At 47.8% G+C, this 25121-nt stretch overlaps 1 protein-coding gene across 4 annotated transcripts in view; it reads left to right on the top strand.

Moving 5' to 3' along the window:
• The window catches only part of DNMT1 (DNA methyltransferase 1), a 47703-nt gene that overhangs the window by 6316 nt on the left and 16266 nt on the right, over positions 1-25121 (top strand). For 3 of the 4 annotated variants that reach the window (XM_060630184.3, XM_060630185.3, XM_060630187.3), the window contains exons 2-21: positions 3371-3407; positions 4386-4493; positions 4687-4906; positions 5545-5620; positions 7129-7204; positions 11399-11433; positions 11811-11895; positions 13732-13766; positions 14785-14869; positions 16758-16792; positions 17271-17352; positions 19117-19151; positions 19480-19525; positions 19620-19700; positions 19784-19893; positions 22581-22699; positions 22981-23073; positions 23809-23960; positions 24120-24307; positions 24413-24596. In XM_060630184.3, coding sequence (XP_060486167.3) covers positions 3371-3407; positions 4386-4493; positions 4687-4906; positions 5545-5620; positions 7129-7204; positions 11399-11433; positions 11811-11895; positions 13732-13766; positions 14785-14869; positions 16758-16792; positions 17271-17352; positions 19117-19151; positions 19480-19525; positions 19620-19700; positions 19784-19893; positions 22581-22699; positions 22981-23073; positions 23809-23960; positions 24120-24307; positions 24413-24596 — 1882 coding nt within the window. Of the gene's footprint in view, positions 1-3370; positions 3408-4385; positions 4494-4686; positions 4907-5544; positions 5621-7128; positions 7205-11398; positions 11434-11810; positions 11896-13731; positions 13767-14784; positions 14870-16757; positions 16793-17270; positions 17353-19116; positions 19152-19479; positions 19526-19619; positions 19701-19783; positions 19894-22580; positions 22700-22980; positions 23074-23808; positions 23961-24119; positions 24308-24412; positions 24597-25121 lie in introns of those variants that run through there. The other variant, XM_060630188.3, reaches the window with a different exon arrangement.

Raw genomic sequence — 25121 nt, 5'->3', positions numbered from 1 at the left:
CTCCCTGTTTGGGCAGGTCTCCCTGCTCCGTTCCCACTGAGCCCTCTCCACTCCCCTGGGCCAGTCCTTCCTGATGGTGTTCTTAGACCTTTGCTCTTCAGAAGCCCTCAGAACTGTATTTGCTTTATTCCTTCCGTTGTTGATACACGTTTTTAAAATGTATTTGTTTATTTACGAGTGTGCTTATGCAAGCAGGGGAAGGACAGAGAAAGAGGGAGAGAGAAAGTCTCAAGCAGGTTCCACTCTGTCAGCGTGGAGCCTGACGTGGGGCTCGATCTCCTGAACCGTGAGATCACAACCTGAACCAAAGTCAGTAGCTGGACGCTTAGCTGACTGAGCCACCCAGGGACCTGGATATGTTTTTATTTCCCTTCTAGGACTACTGCATGAGGGAAGCAACTAGAAATGAATCATGGGATCTTGGGCTGGAAGGGACCTAAAGTTTTATCTCATAACATGGCTGCCGTTCTGAGTATTCTACCTGGTCCTTCACGTCTTTCCGATCCTCCGGCCCTGAATGTAAAGCAGATGTGTGGTTTTGCCGGGGAAGGGATGGACTCTCCGGTGAAAGCCTGGGTGTCAGGGGAGGTGCGCTGACCAGCTTCCTCCTTGCCACACTCTGGCTCCTCAGTGCCTGCCCTGGGCTCTTAACCTTCCTCTCTGGGGCCAGACAGGTTAAATCCAGTCTTCGCAGGGCATGACATTTTTGGTATTCTGAAGATTTTTTGGTTTTTCTCTGCCCAGCTAGACAATCCCAGTTCATAGGAGAGGTCAACAGCATTTAGACCCACAGATCTGTCTCGTGCCCAGATGTAGGGGTTGTCAGCATTGGTGAAGAGGGTACTTTGATGGGCTTCACAGGCAGCTGAGCATTGTTCTTAATGCCTGACTTGAGGATCAAGGGGCTGTGTGTTGCCACAGTTTTGTGAGTGGGATGACTGGGAAGTCCAATGTTCCATTCCTGTAGTGGGATGTGTACCTCTGGCTGTGCATACAGAGTTGTGTAGCTATTCTCATGTGGCTCTCCCAGAACCTGGGTTACTTTGAAAGTGGAATGACTTGGGAATGCAAACTGGTACAGCCACTCTGGAAAACAGTGTGGAGGTTCCTCAAAAAATTAAAAATTTTTAAGATCTACCCTATGACCCAGCAATAGCACTGCTAGGAATTTACCCAAGGGATACAGGAGTGCTGATGCATAGGGGCACTTGTACCCCAATGTTTATAGCAGCACTTTCAACAATAGCCAAATGATGGAAAGAGCCTAAATGTCCATCAACTGATGAATGGATAAAGAAATTGTGGTTTATATGCATAATGGAATACTACTTGGTAATCAGAAAGAATGAATTATGGCCTTTTGTAGCAACATGGATGGAACTGGAGAGTGTTATGCTAAGTGAAATAAGTCATACAGAGAAAGACAGATACCATACGTTTTCACTCTTATGTGGATCCTGAGAAACCTAACAGAAGACCATGGGGGAGGGGAAGGAAAAAAAAAAGGGGGCGCCTGGGTGGCTCAGGGGTTAAGGGGTTGGAGGGGTGCCTGGGTGGCTCAGTCGGTTAAGCAGCCGACTTCAGCTCAGGTCGTGATCTCGCGGTCAGTGAGTTCGAGCCCCGCGTCGGGCTCTGTGCTGACAGCTCAGAGCCTGGAGCCTGTTTCCGATTCTGTGTCTCCTTCTCTCTGACCCTCCCCCGTTCATGCTCTGTCTCTCTCTGTCTCAAAAATAAATGAACGTTCAAAAAAAAAAAAAAGAGAGGGAGAGAGCCAAACCATAAGAGACTCTTAAAAACGGAGAATAAACTGAGGGTTGATGGGGGGTGAGAGGGAGGGAAGGGTGGGTGATGGGCATTGAGGAGGGCACCTGTTGGGATGAGCACTGGGTGTTGTATGGAAACCAATTTGACAATAAATTTCATATTAAAAAAAAAAAAAGTAGAATGACTTGGCCTGGAAGGGGTTACATGCAAGGAGTGTGTGTGTGTGTGTGTGTGTGTGTGTGTGTGTGTATAATATATATAGGATATACTGTCACCATATCTGCAGTCAGTCTTGTCTATACTATAGAAAGACCTTTCCTGACCCACCCAGGTCAGGAGGTCCCTGCCCGGCAGTCCCTGCATCCAGTTACCCAACTCATTGCCTGGAATAGGGCTTGGCATAACAGGGACCCATAGATGTGTTGGGGATCAAGGCTAGAGGCGGGGTCCACATGCACTTGGAGCAGCCACTGTATGACCTTAGTCCAGCAAAGCCTGTTGCTTGCATTCCTGGTTTTGCTGCTCGCATTTGCCCTTGGAAAAACCAGCCTGGGAGAGCCCTGTTCTTGCCCTTTCAGCTGGTGATAGATAACGGGTTATGCCATCTGTACAGGTGCTGAGTGGGAGGGTTCAGAGATGATGAAGGCCTGGTCCCTGCACAGGGTACTTCTTCTCCAGTGACAGATGCTAACCAAGCTGGTTAGACCTGTTCTCCTCCCATGTCTACAGCTGGCACCCGGGCTAGGAACCACAGCTTGTTTCTTCCTCTCTCTTTCCTTGGTGTCTTCTGCTCTTGCTCCTTTCCTCTTCTCTCCTGCCACTGCCCCCCCCCCCACCCCCCGCCCAAAAAAAAGGCAAGACGCTAATCCTCAATAATCAAATCAGGTTGTGCTTTTCTAGCCAAACTCCTGACCAGTGTGCACTCCTAAGAGATTAGGTACAGACACTCGAAACGAAGAGATCTTTGGTGAGGTGCCAGCCAGTCTTCTCACTCCCATCTGTTGCCTCTGAGTGTGGGCGCCCCTGCTGCCCCAGATGCCTTTACTTCCCCAATGCTTACATTCCTCATTAGAATGCTGCCTACCCCCCCTCCCCACATCCCCCCAGCCTTTGGGAATGTTAGCTGGCTGTTCCCCACAGCATCTTGTGGCCTTGGTCTACTCACTCCAACGCTGGCCACCCTGTGGTGTGCCCTTCCTTGGGGTCTTGCCAGAAGAACTAGAGGGAGACCACCTGTAAGTCAGTGAACAGGAGGACCCCAACTGTGCGGGCTGCTTCCACTGTCCCAGTTCCTTTGGAAATAGCACCTGTTCTCTCAAACTCCTCTAGCCCCTCACCTTCAGAAAAAGTGAAGAAGAAAAACTGAAAAACTAAAGAGGCGGACCTCCTTCAGGTTGCATGTGCCTTCTTAATGACTTTGTAGGCATTCTAGCAGGACTTGAGGACCTCAGGAGGAGGAGAAAACCACCACATATATATATATATTTTTTCTAACACTCATATATATCCAGTTTATTTCCGAAGTTCTTTAAAACTGTGGTATTAATTCTTAAAGTAAACAAAGTTGCTTAACAGCCTTTCTTTCTCCCCTGTTTTCTTCCCACAGGCTCAAAGATTTGGAAAGAGATAGCCTTACAGAAAAGGTAATCCCCACCTTAAATTTTATTACCAAATGTGATTATTTGACAGACACTTTGTGCCTCAAGCATTTTTTTTTTCACGTACGTTTGTTTTTGAGAGAGAGAGAGAGAGGGAGAGAGAGAGAGAGCGAGCGTGCACACAAGAGCACCCAAGTGGGAAAGGGACAGACAGAGACAGAGAATCCAAAACGGGCTCCAGGCTCTGAGCTGTCAGCACAGAGCTTGATGTGGGGCTTGAACTCCTGAACCAGGAGATCATGACCTGAGCCAAAGTCAGACACTCAACTGAATGAGCCACCCAGGTGCCCCTGTGGCTCATAAAAAGTTTGAGTTGGAGTTGGCTTATCCCCATAGTTTCAAGGATAACCTAAATATTCTTTTTCTTAAAATTTTTTTTTAACGTTTATTTATTTTTGAGACAGAGAGAGAGCATGAATGGGGGAGGGTCAGAGAGAGAGGGAGACACAGAATCTGAAACAGGCTCCAGGCTCTGAGCTGTCAGCACAGAGCCCGATGCGGGGCTTGAGCTCATGAACCGCGAGATCATGACCTGAGCTGAAGTCGGACGCTTCACCGACTGAGCCACCCAGGCGCCCCTAGATACTATTCTTAATGTGCTGCTGATTTGGTTCATTTTTGGTAACTCATTGACAAGTTTCCCAGTCTAGGTTCCACACCATCAGTTCTGAATTGTAACTTATCCTGGTCTTATTCCTCAAAAGCGCAGTTTTTCCTAAAACACTGTTCTAGGTCTCTGTCCCACATCTAGCCTTTCATTTTTCACCACTCTGGAGATACATTTGTTAAGATCACATTGTACCATCACAAACGTGTCTTGTGAATATTCAGTTTTTTAAGGCTGAATCAGCGTTTCCTGCCATTCGGTTATTTTGTGATCAGGCAGCTTAATTATCTGTGTATTAGTCCATTAGTTAGTAACTCGGGTGTTTGAGGACATCTAAACCTATATTCTTCCCTTAGGAATGTGTGAAGGAGAAATTGAATCTCTTGCATGAATTTCTGCAAACAGAAATAAAGAATCAGTTATGTGACTTGGAAACCAAATTACATAAAGAAGAATTATCAGAGGTAAGTCACTTCTTGACATCCTGGCGTCTAGGAAACATCCCCTCCCGTGTTAACTCCTGTGTGACCAGGGAGGCAGAATCCTCCCCAGCTCTCCCTGTTACCCAATAGTTATAAAGGAAATGCGTGTTTCCTTATTCTCTTATTGCCACGTGTTTGCATTCACTGCTACTTAAATTATCCTTTCCTGCTATAGGAGGGCTACCTGGCTAAAGTCAAATCCCTTTTAAATAAAGATTTATCCTTGGAGAATGGAGCTCATGCTCTCAGTCGGGAAGTGAATGGATGTCTAGAAAACGGGAGCCAGACAAGTGGTGAGGACCGCAGAGTGGGAATGGCAGAGGAAAACAAATCCCCCAAGCCTGTTTCCAAACTTTACACACCCAGAAGAAGCAAATCGGACGGAGAGACAAAGTGTAAGACCCCTTGACTCCTTTCATCTTGGTGGAGACTGGCTGTCCCCTTACACGGTACCAGACTTGGAGCCATAGGTCCCCTGGGGCGGTACTTCCTGGTTTGTTTCTTGTCTATACCTCCTAACTAGCTTAGATGTATATGCTGTACTTCTTCAGTTTTTTTTCTTTAACCAAATATCGAGCATTAGATCCCAAAACAGCTAAACTCATGCTGTATAAGGTAACAGGAGTTATTAATATTATTGTTTCTAAGTTCTATGCCTATTGAAGCTAAATGTATAGACTCCTTCCCAATTTGTAGTCAAAGTAACTTCTGGAATTTTTAAAACTCAAAGAGCATGGGACTTGAGTGCAGGTTGGGTTCTTGGCCACTTTATCTTTTGATGATCTGAGAGTTTGTTTCCTTGTCTGGTTCAGGGTCTGGCCCCTCCAATAAGAGCTCCAGTAACATGGCTCAGCAAACTGGCAGGTGCTAATTGCTACCTTTATCAAGACTGTTCCTGGTTAGAACAAGAGAAGGGTACTTAATCTTCAGAACCTGATTCTCTGTGCTATCTTGGTAATGCCAAAGAACTGCACCTTTTCTGTGAACTTTTTTATTCATAGTGGCTTTTTTTGTTTCTTTTTTCTTTAAACAGCTGAAGTTTCATCTAGCCCCAGGATTACAAGGCAAACTACCAGGCAGACCACCATCCTATCTCATTTCTCAAGGGGGTCAGTATATAATGAATCGACCACCGCCTTTTCTTGGGGCCAACTGTTTCTGGTAAAACAGGAATGGAATTAGGGTATAATGTAGCAATTTTTTTTTTTTTTTTTTTTTAAGTTTTATTTAGAGACAGTGGGGGAGGGGCAGAGTGAGAGAAGGAGAGCTAGAATCCTGAGCAGGCTCCATGCTGTCTGCAGAGCCTGATGTGAGGCTCGATGAGATTATGACCTAAACCAAAATCGAGAGTTGGACACTTAGCTGATTGAGCCACCCAGGTGCCCCTAATTTAGCAATTCTGACTTCCACATTGCATAGGTTTTCATCTTGCAGTTTTTTTAATTAAATATTCACGAAGAGCATTTCTCAAGACCTCCTGTCTACTTACTCTTATAGGAACCTTCAAATATACACAAAACTAGCCAGGACAGTAAAATGAACACCAAGTACCTGTCCCCCAGTGGCCATAGTTATCAGCTGGCCATCTTTTCGTCTGTAAACTCTCCCCCAGCTGGATTGCTTTGAAACCCATCTCAGATATGTCCTTTGAATTTTTTTTTAATGTTTATTGATTTTTGAGAGAGAGAGAGACAGAGCATGAGTGGGGGAGGTGCAGAGAGAGAGAGGAAGAGAGACCGAATCCGAAGTAGGCCTCAGGCTCTGAGCTGTCAGCACAGAGCCCAATGCGGGGCTTGAACTCATGAACTGTGAGATCATGACTTGGGCCGAAGTCAGATGCTTAACTGAATGAGCCACCCAGACACCCCCTCAGATGTCATTTGAAACCCATCTCAGAAATGTAGATTTCTAGATGATAAAATATTTTTTTAACCTTTTATTCATATTTTTCTAGAATTACTAATGTTTAGCAAACATGTTTTATCTTTTTAAAAAGACTAACTCTAATATTTTCATACTTTATAAAGCATAACAATTCCTTACTATCAAGTATGTAACCAGTGTTTGTATTTTCCCATGTGTGGCAAATTGTGTTTACTTGATTTGTTTTTAAGCCCTTCAAATTATAGATTCCTTTTTTCTTGCCATTTATTTGAAGAAATTAGTTCACTTGTCCAATAGAGTTTCTAGGTCTCGCTGACTGCATCCTTTGGTGGTTAATGTCTTCCTTGTCTTGTTTCTCGTAAACTGGTAGTTAGGTTTAGAAGTTGGATCAGATTCCAGCTCTATCATTTTCTGAGACTTCTTCACAGATGGTGCCGTCTTTCCATCAGAGGCATGTGATGTCTCTTCTGTGATGCCAGCAGCTGTTGATCAATGTCTAGCTCCATGATTTCTTAGGTTTGCAAAGTGGTGCGCTTCTAACCCGTCACTCAAGAGTTAAAGCCTCTTTCGATATCCTGGCAGTGAGGGCATTTCCTTGGAGGGAAGAAGGCACCCATGCCCTGAGTCTGTCTTAAAGAGGCCGCCTTTGGTAGGGAGGAATACAAGTCCTCTCATGCCTGGTGGAGGTCTAGGGTCTGGTGAAGCTAACGGTCGGCTTTCCTGTCTGTGTCAGCCCTGCCAAACGGAAACCTGAGGAAGAGCGTGAAAAAGCGAAATCGGATGATCATGTTGAGGAAGAAAAAGACCAGGTAGGGCTGACATTATCAAGTTTCTTTACTCTGCCTTCTTTTGGTATTTTGCTGGTAGCCCTGACTTTACACTTGACCTATCTAAATGGACTTGAAGTGACCAAGAAGGTGTTAGGACCTGTCCCTGGACCTGGGTAGTATGAAGTATGTCACAGTTAGGCCTGAGGGCTCCACAGGCCCCTGCTACTCACAAGGCAGCCCCATAACTTCAGAGTCTGTTACTTCCTGTGTCTGCTTTCTTACTTCTCTAGCTGACAAGATTGGCCATCAACTGTGACATTTTATTCTTTGGGCTTATTTATTTTGAGAGAGATGGAGAGGAGAAAGTGAATCCCAAGCAGGCTGCATGCTGTCCACGCAGAGCCTGATGCGGGCTCGAACCCAGGAACCGTGAGATCATGACCTGAGCTGAAACCAAGAGTCAGATGCTCAACCGACTGAGCAACCCAGGCGCCCCTGTTTATTTTTTAAAGCTTTTTTAAAAAAATGTATTTTTTTTAAAGTTTTCTTATTTTGAGAGAGAGAGAGAGAGAGAGAGCAGGGGAGGGGCATAGAGAGAATTCCAAGCAGGCTCTGCACTGCCAGAACAGCCTGACACGGGGCTCGAACTCACAAACCACAAGACCATGACCCTAGCTAAAATCAAGAGTCGGACACCGAACCAACTGAGCCACCTGGGTGCTACTTATTTTCCTTAAGTTTATTTATTTTTGAGAGAGACAAAAAGTGTGAGCCGGGTAGGAGCAGAGAGAAAGAGAGAGAATCCTAAGCAGGATATGCGCTGCCTGCTGCGGCCTGACTTGGGGCTTGAATCCATGAACCATGAGATCATGACTTGAGCTGAAACCAAGAGTTGGATGCTTAACCAAGTGAGCCACCTAGGTGCCCCAAATGTTTATTTTTGAGAGAGAGTGAAGGAGGGCAGAGAGTGAGGGGGGAGAGGGAATCCCAAGCAGGCTCTGCACTGTCAGCATAGAGCCCGATGCAGAGGTTGAACTCACAAACCATGAGATCGTGACCTGGAGCCAAGCTCAAGAGTCGGATGCTTAACCAACTGAGTCATCCAGGTGCCCCCAAAACTTTAATCAATCAATCAATTAATTAATTAATTAATTTTGAGAGACTGAGAGCAGGGAGGGGGTAGAGAGCAGGAGAGAGGGAGAATCCCAAGCAGGCTCTGTGTTATCAGTGCAGAGCCCAATGTGGGGCTCGATCTGACAAACTGAGATCATGACCTGAGCCAAAATCCAGAGTCGGGTGCTTAACTGACCGAGCCACCCAGGCACCCCGAGCTGTGACATGTTTAAAGCATTTGCTTCTGGGGCGCCTGGGTGGCTCAGTCGGTTGAGCGTCCGACTTCGGCTCAGGTCACGATCTCACGGTTCGTGAGTTCGAGCCCCGCGTCAGGCTCTGGGCTGATGGCTCAGAGCCTGAAGCCTGCTTCCGATTCTGTGTCTCCCTCTCTCTCTGCCCCTCCCCCATTCATGCCCTGTCTCTTTATTAAGTTTAATAAAACTTAAACATTACGTGACATTTAAATAAACATTTAAAAAAAAAAATTAAAAAAAAAAAATAAAGCATTTGCTTCTGCCGTCCTTAGCTCCTTTTCCACATCCAACTTGTCTAATAGTAGAGCATTAGAGTTGCTATATGTAGTGTAATAATGCTACTTAGACCTCATAGGTTAGAAAACCAGTGGCTTACTGAAGTGTCTTTGATACAGAAGATGTTAGTCTGTGATGGTACTTTCCCTTGTGACTTGAGGCCCAAACCTAGATAATACCAGATGGTCGCACATCAATTTTCTGTTTTTTTTTTAAAATTTTTTTTTTCAACGTTTTTTATTTTATTTTTGGGACAGAGAGAGACAGAGCATGAACGGGGGAGGGGCAGAGAGAGAGGGAGACACAGAATCGGAAACAGGCTCCAGGCTCCGAGCCATCAGCCCAGAGCCTGACGTGGGGCTCGAACTCACGGACCGTGAGATCGTGACCTGGCTGAAGTCGGACGCTTAACCGACTGCGCCACCCAGGCGCCCCTCAATTTTCTTTTTGATTTTGCTGCAGGATTAGCTATGTACGTTGAAGGGAAGTCTGTAGGTTTATGTGTGGGTAGTAAATGCCTTACTGCTACTGATAGAGCGACCGTGGCATTACTGACTTTTGGGGCTAGATAATCCTTTGCTGTGGAGGCGGTGGGGCGGTCCTGTGGTTTATAGCATGTAGCAGCATCCCGACCTCTACTCTCTAGGTACCAGTAGTAATCCCCCTCTCCCCTCTCAGTTGTCACCACCAAAAATCATCGTCAGACACTTCCAAATTGGGGGGAGGGGTAAAATTACTCTGGCTGAGAAGCACTGGGCTAAGGGGTATCAAGTGTCACTGGGCTACCACTCTCCTTGAGGTAGGCTTGACAACCTGTTGTAAGACCCATGGATTCTGTTTTTAGAAACCACATGTAGGGGCACCTGGGTGGCTCAGTCGGTTAAGCGGCCGACTTCGGCTCAGGTCATGATCTCACGGTCCACGAGTTCGAGCCCCGCGTCGGGCTCTGTGCTGACAGCTCGGAGCCTGGAGCCCGTTTCGGATTCTGTGTCTCCCTCTCTCTCTGCCCCTCCCCTGTTCATGCTCTCTCTCTGTCTCAAAAATAAAATAAATGTTAAAAAAAAAACATAAAAAAAAAAAAAAAAAAGAAACCACATGTTACTGTCCATGACCTTTATTCTGATGTCTATAGTTAAGTTTAGGTTACCTGCTTTTAAGTGGGAAACTGAGGCACAGAGGGAACCATGTATTCAGATCAGTGGCCAAGTCTCTTGTCTCTTAGGAGAAAGCATTCCAGACAGAACAGGCTTGATCTTGTAATATCAATAGCTCTCTTCCACATGTACCTGTTTTAGAGTGGTTTCTTGCACCCTAACCTTTTAAAAGGCTCGTGTACCCTTTTCATCTGGCTTTTCAAGAAACCTGCCATTTCACTGGCAGTTTGTGTGAGGCCTGGGAGGCTTTGTTTATGAAGGCTTGTAAGAACATTGTCACAATATGCTAGATAAGACTTGGTGTATCCAGCCAGCAGTGTCAGATAGTTTTGTCACATAAGTCCTCATACAGGGATCATCTTTTTTAGTCCATTTAAAGTTACGAGAACTTATTATGTTTTAAAAATGGGTATTACATGCATTTAGTAAAACTTCTAAATAGTATAAAAGGATGTTTGGTGCATAGATCTCCCTTCCTCCTGACCTTCCAGAGCGGGGAAGAGGCAAGGATTTATCAGTTTCCTCTATGTTGTCTGAGAGAGAGCGAGAAAGAGACTTAGTATGAAATCTACCATTAGAGTTCTCTAGAGAGACAAGATGTATGTGTAAGATTAATTTTAAACTTGGCTCCTGCGGTTAAGGTTGGCAAGACTAAAGCATGCAGGACAGGCCAACAGGCTGGAGACTCAGGGAAGAGCTGGTGTAGATCCAGTCTGAAGGCAGCCTGGAGGCAGAATTTTCCATCTATGCACCTACATATACCACAGATGTTTGTGTATGTGTTGCCTATAATAGAATACAACAAGGTTCTGTGTACTTCCCTAAATTTCTCCAATGGTAACATCTAGAACTGTAATACCTCAGCAAAACCAGGAAAGTGACCTCGCTGTACAATCTAGACTTTATTCAGATTTTACCAGTTTTCGCATGTGTGTATATGCACTCACGTGTATGGAGTCTTGTAACCTCTACCCCAAACAGGATCCAGATCTGTTTCGTCACTGCAATATATCTATCCCTCTTAAATACACGTAGATACCCTGGAGACGGCAGACAGTGTGAAATGGTACACCAGGGTGTTCGTCCGGGAAGAGCTAGTGTCCTCACTTCCTGCTGTGAATCCCAAATTACTATTTTGTTTTTTCCTAATATTAAAGACTTCCTGACTGGGGGTGGAGGATCTTTGATTCTTTTATAGAGCGTCACTGGAAACCTCTGGTACGCGGGCATGTGCTGGGCCAACTCCTGGGCCTCCTTCGTTTTGAGGGTAGTGGGACGGCACTACCAGACTGATGCTTATTACCCAGATCTTTCCCTTAAACCCAGCCCCCCCCCCCCATTTTTAACTGTGCCAAATGTATTTAATACTGTCACTCATGCTTTTCATGTTGATCTTCTTTGAAATGAACGTTCTTGTCTTCCTTCTCTCCACACAGGAGGAAAAGAGGCGGAGAGTTACATCCAGAGAACAGTAAGAACGATTAATATACCTGTTCTGTACAGTGTGCAATCTTCATTACCGAAATTACTTTTCTGCAAAGTTTTAAAGAGCTTTATTGTGAGTTGCCATGGCGACCATAGATGGCTCAAGAATGCTGAATTTGGGGTCAGATTATTAGCCTTTAATTCATGTAGAATTCTCATTGCAAAGAATGAATTGAGGGGAACCGGCCGTTGTCAGAACCAGATTTAAAGGTCTGATTAAATATTAAAGTAGTATGTGCCTTTCAGGGCCTCTGAGATGGAGATTGCTCTCTGGGGTAGGAAGAGGAGGACCTTAGGAAAACTGCTGGCAGGGGAGGGGTTGGGGAAAGTCACCCTTGGGGTGTGTGTTACTTTGCTTGACAGAGTTGCTAGACCGCTCCCTGCAGAAGAACCGGAGAGAGTAGGACCTGGAACACACATGGAAGAAGAGGAGGAAAGAGACGAAAAAGTAAAGCCTGGTCACATCCGAGTTTGTCCATTGTACTTTACTTGGAGTCCCTGTTCGGTTTCAGGAAGGGGGTCACTGGGAGGGGGGCCACATGTAGGAACAAAAGGACTTTCTCTCCTGATCAAAATGACCTTGACTTTAGTCAAAATGCTTTTCAGACTTCTTTTTCTGTGATTCTCTACCCAGAAGGGGGGTTGTGTGGCTTTCGTGATAAGGACACTGCGTTAGGCTTGGGGAGCAGCTGGACCTTCTGCTATTCCATCAGTGACAGAACTTCAGTCTGTGCCCCTGCCCATCTGCCTCCCTTGCTCACCAAGTCTTTGTGGGAATCTGACTTTCAAACACAAGGGGTGCTGAAATTCTATAGCATCATCCAGATATAAAGTTGCATTCTTTTTTTTTTTTTTTTAAGTTTATTTATTTTGAAAGAGAGCAAGCATGCGAGCAGGGGAGGGGCAGAGAGAGAATCCCAGTCAGGTTCCACGCTGTCAGCACAGAGCCCACGTGGGGCTTGATCTCCCCAGCTGTGAGATTATGACCTGACCTGAAATCAAGAATCAGCCACTCAGCCAACCGAGTCACCCAGGTGGCCCTAAAGTTGCATTCTTCGTGGCGATCAGACCAGATCTCCCCAGGTCTTCCTCAGACCTCCAGTTTCTTTGTACATTCCGAATTTAAGGTTCTGTGAAAGACCGATGTGCCACCTGAACCCCCTCGAGGAGAGGATAGGGGAGGGAATGGGGGTTTGATAATGGGAAGCTTACCATTGGACAGTGTTGTCCTATATGACAGAAGGGCTAACGGGCAGCCACCGGCAACAGGGCAACATTGGGTCCTGTTTTGGGGCGTCTGGCTGGTTCAGGTGGTTCAGTGTCTGACTCCTGAATTCGGCTCAGGTCATGATCTCAAGGTTCATGAGACTGAACCCCAAGTTGGGCTCTGTGCTGAGCATGGAGCTTGCTTAAGATTCTCTCCCTCTCTCTCTGTCCCTCCCCCGCATGCATGTGCCTCTCTCTCTCTCTCTCTCAAAATATCTAGAAGTTTCTTACAAACTTGAATGGAGGGTAAAGGATGGGTGTCTGTTATTGCTCTAGTTGGGGATCAACTGAGTGACCATTCTTGAAGAACCATTTGGTATAAAGCTAGCCTTTAATCGATCACCTCTCCTACCCTGATACTAGTTAGATAGCAGTTATACTCCAGCTCATTTGGGAACAGGCAGTTCTAGTGGGCTTGCTCAACTGCCCTCAGGGCGCGTTGGGCAGGATTGAAATTCCTTGCCTGTGGTCAGACTCCCAGTACCTCTTCTTGCAGTAGATGGGTCTTCAGTGTGTTTCTTCTCTTAACATCACTAACCCTTGTGGTCTCTTCACAAAATGTGGAGTTTGAGGCCGAATTCACTTGGGACCTTTTCCACAAAGGTGTGTTTAGCTCTTTTAAACTTGGGTTCAGAACGATCGTCATCAGTGTTTGAGGCGGAGCACTTGCTGAGAGTGGGCCATCCTGTTTCATGCTTTTATTATAGATTCCTAGTTCTGTTAGCCAGTTGTCTGTGAGGTCGTCCACACGTACTCATGACGTGTGATAGAGGGGTTTGGGGGCAAAGCACTTAGATTACAGAACTCCTAGATCCTGCAACTTCCTGCTTACTTACCACCCCCCCGCCAAAAAAACAAAAAACAAAAAACAAAAAACCTTGCTATCTTGAAGATAGATTGTATTTACTCCCACCAGCTAGACTGTAGGATCAGTTTAGGTATTGTTTCCATAGAACAATGGAAAGATCAGGGCTAAATGGGGGAAAATTAACTAGTTTCTTTTTTACCCCCTTCTTAGGAAGAAAAGAGGCTCAGAAGTCAAACCAAAGAACCGTAAGTATAGTTAACATGCCTTTGTACTTCCTAGTGTGAAAATCGCTAAAATAAGTGTTCTGGTAAAAATAACGGGTTAGGCAGAGCATTAGGTACGTAAGTTCTACGTGTGTGGGTGGTTCCACTTGGGGAAGGTCGGAGTACCGGGAGTGAAGGCTGAGCTCAGCTGATCTTGACCCGAGGCCCTTCCTCAGTGGTGGTCATTCAACACGTAGTTTGTGAGGTGGTGAGAAGGGGCATCAAATGAGCTGCTGCGTTCCTCCCCCGTTGGCTGTGAGGATGCTGGGTAATTATGGTTGCTGAAGCTCAGTCAGTGGCTTAAGACCTCATTTACTGAGCTTGCAAGTCTGCCTCCTGGTGTCTGTTGACTGATCTTGGCCAGGCTTGGTGGAGATGATGGGGACGACCTGGCCAGCCCGGGCTCGCTTTTGTGGCGGTGGCGGAGTGCGAGGACAGAGGTCAAGAGCACTTCAAGTCTCTGTTGGCATCCAGTTGGCTGGAGGAAATGTCGAGACCGGGCCTGTGTCTAGGGGTGGGCAGAGCACCCAAACGGAGGGGCAGAGCCCGGAAGTGAAGATCCCGTGTGGCTAGTCGGCTTTCCACGGTTACTGATGCAGGTCACACATCCGACCGGCTGTCGTGAACCCACATGGGGTCCACCTCTGGGCCAGACACTTGCCTTCTGCCTCTGTGGGCAGAATTCCCATCAGGTTACAGGAAATCGATGGAGTCCTATTTGTGTGTGTGTGTGTGGGGGGGGAGGTTATTTTGTTTTAAACTGTTCATTTAAGCTGTTTGTTTCATTTATATGAAGTGTTGATGGCATCTCTGAAGATCATAAGTTCTGGAGTAATAAATGGCTTTCGGGCTTCCTATAGGGAAGACTTGCCCTTCAGCTGGGAAAGGCAGTCCATGCTCTGGGTCCGGGGAGGAGACTGTAAGCCATCACTGGGGGTGCTTGCAGTGGTGTCCGCCTCCCCGAACTGATTGCGTGGATGTGTCCGGTTTTGTGTGACAGAACACCTAAACTGAAGTCGAAGGAGGAGCTGGACCGAGAAGGAAGAACAGGAGTGCAGGCCGAAACGGATGAAGGAGACGAGAGGGTAAAGACTGAATCTTTGCTTCTTAAATTCCACTTTTCTTCTATTCCCATTTGGTCGGGACACATGGTGTGGGGCAGGGCTCTGGGTTCAAATCCAGCCCTACCTCCCCACGGGGCGACTCTGGGAAAGTTCCCTAATCCCCCTCATAGGGGTTGGTGGTTGTCTCGTGTCTGTGTGTACAGTGGTCTGCTTCCCTGTAACGGTGGACAGGGCCTGTGTGCACCTTGACGAAGGTGTGTGCGCGTTTGGCTGCACTTGATCCTCCCCTCGGACGCGCCAGCCACACCTGTGTTGCTCTGCCAGCCTCCTAAGTTCCGAGTCTAGGTCTCCCCGTCCTGCCAGCCTCCCCCGTTCAGCTAAGTGAACATACTTAAACTCTGCAACTTTATGCATGGAGTGGGGCTGGGCCTTCGTACAAGTGCAGGATGGCAAGGTCATCTGCAGGGCGGTCCCGCTGACTGAACTCCAGGGAGGGGAGGTTCGTGCACTGGGGGGCCGCAGCACAGGACTCCCCAGCTCTATAAGCCGCGTGGTCCCTGTCTAAGAGAAGTCCAACTGGGATAATCCCAGGATCGTCTGGTTTTTCTGTCTCTTGAGATTTAGATGGTGGAGCCCATGGTCACGGACTTGCTGGGTCATGCACTTCCTTACTTCTGACCTGGCTGGCGACAGGCATCCATTCTTGTTCCGTGGCGTTTGACCCTTTTGGTGTCGCCTCCAGCATGCTCTGCCATCTTAACTGTCTCTCACCTTTTCTGTCCAGATATTGCTTATCTTGCTGTCGGCACTTGCCTGGAATCCCTGCCAGGCCCCCTACAGAGATCCTAGTGATGGTGTCAGACCACTCATTCTCTGCAGACAGAAACTGGCGGGAGCTCTTGCCTCATGGTAGAAAGAGATGGAAGGATCAAACATTTGACCCTTTCTAATATTGTTGGCTCTCCTATTTTTTTTTTTTTTTTTACGTTTATTTATTTTTGAGACAGAGACAGAGCATGAACAGGGGAGGGGCAGAGAGAGAGAGGGAGACACAGAATCTGAAACAGGCTCCAGGCTCTGAGCTGTCAGCACAGAGCCCGACGCGGGCCTCGAGCTCACAGACCGTGAGATCATGACCTGAGCTGAAGTCGGACGCCCAACTGACTGAGCCACCCAGGCGCCCCGGCTCTCCTATTTTAATAAACCTAACAGACTTGTTAATCTATGAAGATAAGCTCAATAAATTTATCAGAAAGTTATTTAAGCTCAGAAGACACTAGATTGTTTATATATAACAAGGAGTTGGTGACGGAGTTGGGAATTCTTTTATTTCTTAATTTTCCATGCTAGATTGCTAAGTTTTGTCCTTGTTTTTCCTGCTGTCCCGATACCTTTCTTTATGACATCTTTACCTCTGACCAGATGACAAATGGAAGTATAGGCATTTGGCCAACTTAAGGTACATGGGTATAATCCCTTTTACAATGAGGTTTTCTGGGACAGAGTTGGCAAATTATGGCCCAAATCTGGCCTTTTGCCCATTTTTATAAATTTTTTTGGAACACAGTCGTGCCTTTTCACTTCTGTGTTTTCTCTGGTTGCTTTTATGTTATAATGGTGGGATTGAGTACTTGTGACACAGACCACGAGCCTTACAAAATCTGAGAATATTTTCTGGCTCTTTATAGAAACCACCTGCCCAGTCCTGGCCAACTCTTGCTTGTAGGGGGTTAGGGAATGGAGTTAAAATGTGAAGTCTCCTCTGTACCCTGTAGGCCTGTGTAGATTTCCTGTTCTCCAGCTTCACGGCGCTGTGATCATTAATGGGTACTTTCAGTTTGGTCTTGCTCTTTTCTCAGAAACTAACTTTTCCCCTCTATCTCTCTCCACCCCTGTTTCACCCTTGCAGGATGAAAGGAGACCCAGAAGTCAACCCAAAGATCTGTAAGTGGTTGAAATGCTTGTGCCTTTGTGCTGTGCTTTGTGTAATTTTCGTTACTGAAATTACCATTCTAGAGATCGGTGCTGATGTAGAGGTTTACACGGAGGTGCTGATGTGCTCAGAAGACTGGATCCGCTCGGGCGGGGTTGGATAAGAAACTAAGCTGGGCCTCCTCTGCCACTTGGGTGGCCGTGCCACCCCTGCACGTCTTGTGGGTCCCTTCCCTCCCGGCACTTCTCGCTTGGCCCGCATTGGAGGGGTCATGGGGGCTGCTTTTGGAGTTCAGACAACTTATCAGTGCTCCTTTTAGAGCCACCGTGACAAGGGGCTTTCTTTATTGGATCGGAAGAAAGAATCTTACCCAGATATATTCTGAATATTTTGCTTTTCAGTATGGAGGCATTAGTTTTTGTTTTCGATGTGAGTTGGCAATAGGGTTATTCTGAGCAAAGATCTGGCATATGTTTATTTACCTAACAGAGCTGCCAAACGGAGACCTGAAGAAAAAGAACCTGAAAGAGTAAAACCACAAGTTTCTGAAGAAAAAGATGAGGATGAAAAGGTAAGCTCTTGTTTTTTAATCCTTTGTTTCCTACATCCCAAAGTGACTTTTTTTTTTTTTTAAGTAAACTTTTGGTTCTGGACACATTCGAGCATACCCCGAAGTAGGCCGAATAGGGCAGAGGGCCTCGTGTTCTCATCGGCCTGCAACAGCTCTCCGCTCATGGCCAAGTGTTTGAGTCGGTCCCTGCCTGTTCTCCCAGCCTCCCTCACCCCTGGGTGATGCTGAACAAATCCCTGACATTACTGAGACAGTTACACAAGAACTTCCTATAAAAGGACTCTCTTCTTAAATATCCCCACAAGGTCATCATTAATACAATGTCAAGGTCTAGTCTGTTCAGATTTCCCTGCCTAGAAAAAAGAAACAACGGGGACTCTGAATCGGGACCCAAACAAGGCCTATACAGTGAATTTGGTTTCTGTTTGTCCTGTCTCCTCCAGAGTCTTACCCCCTCATCTGCCTTGCAATTTATGAAGGGAACTGGCTTACCCATAGAGTTTCTGGGTCCTGGTGTTTTGTTTGCACCCCCCTTGAGTTAAACCTCTCTCCAGCCCTGTCTCCTACAGACTGATGGTTAGGTCTGGGGGCTCGACCAGATGCAGGTCCTTTGTTGCCCAGTGGACTCTGAGGGGGTGCCAGGTGCTTCCTGTCATGTCACACCGGAAGGCACAGTTGTCTATTTATGGTGTTAAGACTGATCCATCCATTGTAAAGCGTCTCTCTGCTTCTCACCTAATGTTTGTAACAGTCATTGCTTAAATCTGTTTCACTGGGAGCTGCAAAGTGGTGATAGTCCACAGTTCTCTCATTCCTTCATTCGCCGAACATAACCCTAGAAAGAAGTTTCCTCTTTTTTTAATGGTAGACTAATCCAGTGGTGCACTCTGGGTGGTTTAAACAACAGACGTTTATTTTTCCACAGTTCTGGAGACTCAGAGTCCAAGATCAGAGTGCCGCCAGGGTTAGTTCCTGGTGAGGCCTTTCTTCCTGGCTTGCCGACGGCTGCCTTCTCACTGCGTCCTCCCAGGCTCTTTCCTGTGTGAGTGTGGAGGGAGAAGAGGGAGCCTGGTGTCCCTTCCCCTTCTGAAGAGGACACCAGCCCTGTTGGATTAGGGCCACCCTTAGAACCTTGGTCACCTCCTTAAAAGCCTCTTCTCCAAATACAGCCACATTCGGGGTTAGGGCTTCAACATGAACTTTAGAGGGACTTAATTCAGTCCATAGACCCCTCATCAGTTGTTTATTTGCCTTGAGGTACTGCTTGTACGGGTAAGCTAAGCTTTTTTTTTTTTTTTTTTTTTTAATGGTTTTTGTTAGGAGTCTCTTAAGGAAGTCTTTAGTTATAAGAATTTTGAATAGAAGACTCTAGACACTGGAGATGGCTTGGACCTCACTGGTCCTTTGACTCTCTTCCTCTCTGCCTCTGACTAGGTTTTGTGATAACTGTGTATATAAAATTGTGGAGCATTGGTGCGCCTGGGTGACTCAGTCAGTTAAGCATCTGACTTCGGCTCAGGTCATGATCTCATGGTCCGTGAGTTTGAGCCCCGTGTCAGGCTCTGTGCTGACAGCTTAGAGCCTGGAGCCTGCTTCAGATTCTGTGTCTCCTTCTCTGCCCCTCCCTTGCTCACGCTCGGTCTCTCTCTCTCTCTCTCTCTCTCTCAAAAATAAGTAAATATTTAAAAAATGTAAAAAATGAAATTCTGGAGCATTGTCCAGCTGTAAAATACTTTTGTACCCTCTTTTTTTCTCTCCATTTAGGAAGAGAAGAGACGCAAAACTACATCCAAAGAACCGTAAGCACTTATTGTTGTCTTGGTACAAAGCGGATCATATTCAGATTCTCCTTCTAGAAAAAAAGATGAAGGGGTTTTAATGAATTGCTAGAGCAGCCTTAGCTTAGCTTTGTTTCTTATGGAGTCTGTGAGCTCAGGACCCAAACGCTCCAATTCTGCGTGAGGCAGGTCCCCTCCTTGTGGTACAGAGACACCGAGGACCTGGCACTTCTCCCTCCAAGGCAGCAGCTGGTGCTCACCTGTGTCAGTAGATTAGGTGTAACTTGGGTAGCTTCACATGTTCCTATAGGATTAAAAACACACAAACTATGTTCTGCTTTATTCTCAGAACGGAGAAAAAAATGGCTCGAACCAAAACCGTGGTGTCCTCCAAGGTAAACCCACAACTGGGAGTAAAACGGGCGCTGTGGCGCTGGTGGGGTTGCCCAGAGCCGGCCCTCTGAGTGCTGTTTGTGTTCGTGCCCCCAGCCCAATCCTCTGCGGTGTGTTCAGTGTGGACAGTACCTGGACGATGCCGAGCTGAAGTACGAACAGCATCCCCCCGACGCAGTAAGTTCCGGGTCTACTTCCAGCCTTCTCTTTCCTGCCTCTGCCTCTGCCTCTGCCTCAGCCTAACGGTCGCTGTCTCTCAGGTGGATGAGCCACAGCTGTTGACAAACGAGAGACTCTCCATCTTCGATGCCAACGAGTCTGGCTTCGAGAGTTATGAGGCCCTTCCCCAACACAAACTGACCTGCTTTAGGTAACACATACGCTTCTGCTTCATTGTAATAGAGCACTTTCCTGAAGGCGCCGAAGTTCTTGATGTCCTTGCGAGGTTCTTTAGCGTTTGACCCATAGCCTTTCTCAAGTTGCTAACGCCTCCTGGATCAGAGCCCCAAAGATGGTGGGAGTGTAGTAGATCTCCGCTGTGTGGGTTGTTAAAACCGTGCATGTCTAATCTTCAGTCTGTACGCATCCTGAAGCTCTTTCATCCAGATGAGGGCCAACCATGTGCTAGGTCGGTACTGACTTAGGTGTTATGGGTACAACACCGTGGGTCCCTGCTTTCCTGGGGGCAGAAGCTAAGTTCTGCGTGTCAGGTGGTAGTAACCGCGGCACATGTGAAAGGCATGGTGAGCAGAGAGGGGCTGGGAGAGTGTGTTTGGGACAGAGGGAAGTGACTCAAGCAGAACCCTTCGTGGCATAGAGCGTAAGTCGAGGGGACAGCTGGGGAAGGACACCCCAGCTGGAGGGAACAGCAGGTACAGAGACCCCGAGGTGGGCTCCTGTTGGCTGTGCAGGACTCAGTGGTGAGGCTGGTGTGGCCAGAGTTGCGGGAGCAGAGGGCCCCGGAGGGGGCTAGACCAAGCAGGGCTGCACAGGCTGTGACAGTGGCCCTTGAGGTTCTGGAGTGAAGGTCCTGGCGTCTGGACTGCGCCTTTGGCAAGACTCAAACAAGCCTGTGAGTACGCAGTCCCGTGTTCTGCACCCTGTGCTCCATTCTGCTCCTCGCTGGGGCTGCAGTTACTCTGAGGCTTCACTTTATTTCTTTGTGGGGAATGGCTCGGCTCCAGGACGCGTCCACTGTTTCTTTCACCTGCTTTAGCAGGTGCTTTTTCCCTCCCTGAGGAAAACGTGGGGTGGATCTCCTCTACCATACCTGTTGTGGGCATCACTTTCCTAACACCCCTGCCCTACAGCAGGTTAGGGGTTCTCTTGCCCCGAGACAAGATCCCCAGCGTGTTTCTTCTGCGGCACATTTCATACTCCCTGTGGTTGGTGGTTGGCTGTATCCCCCTCTCGAACACCGTCAGGATCCTGCTCTGTGTCGAGATGCTGTCCACCTACCAGTGACCCCCAGGGCCTGGCCCAACCTCTGCCTGGTGGTGCAAGTGAAATCTACTGTGTTGATGCGGCTGATGCTCATGCCCTCGTGCCGCCCTGTTGCGTGTCTCAGGACAGAGGCTCGGGAGAGGAGCAGCAGCTGGAGCCCGGGCTGCTGTAGTCAGGAATGTCAGAGCTTGGGGGTCTCTTGGCTTCCTCCTTGAGAGAGGGTCTGCTGTAGACCCTTTCCCGTAGGGTGGGGAGGCGGCACTAAGGACATGCTTCGCAGGGATAGTGTCATTGTAGCCGGACTGCCGGAGTTATTTAGGGCCTCTGTTTACCTCTGGTACTTGGGCTGAAAGTGGCAGGTGAAAGCAGTCTTGGGCAGGGTCCATTTTGTGAACTAGTGCGTCCTGCCTCTGCCTAGGACTTAGAACTTCTCCCTGTCGTTGTGGATAGCTTGCCAGGCTGGGCACTGTATCCTCCCCTTCTGTGGGTCCTCCATATCCTCCCCTCCCTGGCTATGTGTCCATCTTTCCCACTGGACTTACGTCCCGAGGGCAGAGAGATGACCCGTGTCTATCTACCATACCTGACACGTAGTAGGGGTTTCAATTCAGGATGTTCGTGTCTGTCCACCATGCCTGGCACATGGTGGGGGTTTCAGTTCAGGGTGTTCGTGTTTGCATTTCTGAAGTTCTGTGCGGTTTCAGGATGAGGATTTCTGGCTTCCAAGGGCCTAGGCTGTGGGAGTGTGATGGGGGGTGGTGCTCTCAAGACCTGCGGATTCTGGGTTGCCCGCCTGGGCCTTTGCACCACGGGATGGTACTTCTTGCCCGGAAGGTGTTCTTTGGGGCCAACACGAGCGGTTCCATAAGCAGAAAGACCCCCCACCCCCGACACACACATACACACCCTGATTTCATGTTCTTCTGAAGTTTGACATTTGGGTGGTAGGACTGTGGATGGATGCCCTCAAACTCCAGATTTAACCCTCCAAATGAGGTGGAAGTATGTCCTTCCCATATCTTTACATCTGTTTTCATGCTGTTAGGTAATAGGTCTTACTGTGCTGCTTATTAAGGTGAAGTTCCTATGCCATTAAGCATGTATAAAACACTGAATGCGTAAATGCAGAGAAGGCAGAGTGGGGATTGCCAGGGGCGGGGATGGAATAGGAAGTAGTGACTGTTTAATGGAGAGAAGGTTTTCTTTGTGGGCAGTGAAAGCATTTTGGAGCTACATCGAGGTGGTGGCCACAGCCGTAAGCAGCATGTGTCTGAGAAGCCAGTGCTTGTCCGATAGCAGTGTGCCGAAGGAAGACGCAGTAGTGCGTTGATCCCTTGTGAGGTTTCCTGTCACCCCACTGTAAGACTCCCTGACTTCTTGGTGTCACCTTTGTAGATGCCTAGGTCTGCAGACATCAAGATCCTCTTGATGCATAGGTGGGAGAATTGGGTAGAAACTGGGTGAGGACACTGTGCCAATGAAGTGTTCTGACAGCCGAGAAGGTTAAGCGTCTAGGACTTGCACGCGGTCTTGTCACCTTGGGTCTGAGCTTGATTGTGTACTTCTGCCTGCCTTCACTGGTCGGCTGGTAACTGCTCTCTGTCGCCTGTCTAGCGTGTACTGTAAGCGTGGTCACCTGTGCCCGATCGACACTGGTCTCATTGAAAAGAACGTTGAGCTCTTCTTTTCCGGTTCAGCAAAACCAATCTACGATGATGACCCGTCTCTTGAAGGTCAGTGGAACGTTCCAGGTAATGTTTGGGCAGAGATCTTAAAAACAAAGCTTACCTGCAAAGCACTATTCAGTTGGAACGACTGTCCCTTAAAGTTAGGGCTTGAGACTGTGCTGTGAACAGCTATTAGCAAACTCACTCTGGTGGCTCTGAGGACTGCCCAGTTTGGCTGACAAGAGAAGTCACCTCGGGGGCACTCAGAGTGCCACTGGCCCTTCTGGGGTTTGATAGGAGTCATAGTTCTTAGTCCATTTCTTTTCAGGACACTTTCTTTTTCCTAGGTGGTGTTAATGGCAAAAATCTTGGCCCCATAAATGAATGGTGGATCACTGGCTTTGATGGAGGTGAAAAGGCGCTCATTGGCTTCAGCACCTGTAAGTGTGTGGCCAGTTGTGGACCGTGATGGAATCGGAAAGGGGCCCTTGTTCCTGTCCTCCCCTGGGCTTGGTTGGGCTTGGGTGGGATGTTTCAGCCTCTTGTGAATGGCACGTGACTAACTTGTGACTATTTGGGAACCATGTCATTAGGATGGTTTCCATTACGAAACCATCAGGATGACTTTTTTGTAGGGGTTACAGCTGGCCCTCCAGTTAGAAGTGCCAGTCCTATTCTTACAGCTCAAACTCCGACTGAATTCCAAAAACGAGAGGAGCCCAAATAAGGCCACTTGGCCAGTCTCCCATTCTCTAGCTGTCTTCTTCCTTTTTTAAAATTTTTGTTTATCTGACACACAGTGTGGGGCTCAAACTCTTAACCCTGAGATCACAAGTCATGTGCTCCACTGGTTGAGCCAGCCAGGTGCCCCTTTAGCTGCCTTCTTTAAGATTTTATTTAAGTAATATTTGCACCCAGTGTGGGGCTTGAACTCAAAACCCTGAGATCAAGAGTCCCATGTTCCACCGACTGAGCCAGCCAGGCGCCTCCGTTCCCTAGCTGTCTTAGGCCACTTCTGAATGGGTTAACTCCGAATGTCCTTTGCGTTTTGTTGACTTGTGCATATGGAATGACTTTTAGACTATCCCATAGTCTTCATAGACTCATCCCTGCCCTTTGGCCATCATAGCTGCCATCAGATTCAGACCACTTTTTAAAATTGCGGTTTACTTCAGCTTTTGCCGAATACATTCTGATGGATCCCAACCCAGAGTACGCGCCGCTGTTTAGTGTGATGCAGGAGAAGATCTACATAAGTAAGATTGTGGTTGAGTTCCTGCAGAGCAACCCAGACTCCACCTATGAAGACTTGATCAATAAGATCGAGGTGAGGGGCTCAGGGTCTCCGCAACCCGAGATTCATGCCTATTTACATGCGGCACAGATGTTGCTAGAAAACTCCTGTCTAAAATCAGAAACCGCTTTTCAGTTTGATTAGAACGGTTTTTCTTAAGCCTAAGAGAAACTTCTGATCTTTTTCTTAAAGACCACTGTTCCTCCTTCTGTGCTCAACCTGAATCGATTCACAGAGGATTCTCTCCTTCGGCACGCCCAGTTTGTGGTAGAACAAGTAGAGAGTTATGATGAGGCTGGGGACAGTGACGAGCAGCCCATCTTTCTGACCCCCTGCATGAGGGACCTGATCAAGTTGGCTGGGGTCACCCTAGGAAAAAGGTAAGGACGCAGCAGGCATAAAACCGAAGACCGGAGACCAGAGAAGGTAGAGTGTCCTGTGCACTCCTCCCCAGCCTGCTAACACGATGGAAACCTCTGTCCCAGGCGAGCTGAAAGACGTCAGACCATCGGGCATTCTGCCAAAGAGAAGGACAAAGGCCCCACTAAAGCCACCACTACCAAGCTGGTCTACCAGATCTTTGACACTTTCTTCGCAGAGCAAATCGAAAAGGATGACCGAGAAGACAAGGAGAACGCCTTCAAACGCCGACGGTGTGGCGTCTGTGAGGTAACCTCACCTGGGCCGGGCTCCCTGCGCAATCTGAAGAACTTTTCTCCTGGCTGAGACTCTCCCTGCTCAAATGTGACCCCTAACACGGAAGCTGGGAGAAAGTTATCGGGGCGGGGGCGGGGAGGGAGAGGATCGCATGCCTCACGGGACAAGCAGATTGGCCGGACAGCGGTGGAAAGAGGTGCGCTTGGGCACCGCGCTGTTGATCCACTGTAACTGACTAGCCTGGCCTCCTGGGTGGCATTCGCTCTACCTGCATAGCACTGTCTAGAGGCCTTGGTGTGAGTGCAGAGGAAGGGATTACCCCACAGAGGTGCTGCCCTCTCCGAGGGGGGGACATCCCTGCAGGCCTGCCTCGCCTCGTGGTGTAACTTTCTCAGGGCAGTGGGGACTCTGTCCAGGATGGATTGGAGGGCTTCTAAAAGCCCTCTCTTCCTGTGGAATTTTTTAGATTTACTTCACTCAGTATTAGGGGGATTAATTTCTCCAGTCACCTAGAGAAGAGATACTTCGGTATCTGCT

Source organism: Panthera onca, chromosome A2 (assembly GCF_046562875.1).
Source record: "Panthera onca isolate mPanOnc1 chromosome A2, mPanOnc1 haplotype 2, whole genome shotgun sequence".
NCBI lineage: Eukaryota > Metazoa > Chordata > Mammalia > Carnivora > Felidae > Panthera > Panthera onca.
This window is presented reverse-complemented; position numbering and strand designations above follow the sequence as displayed.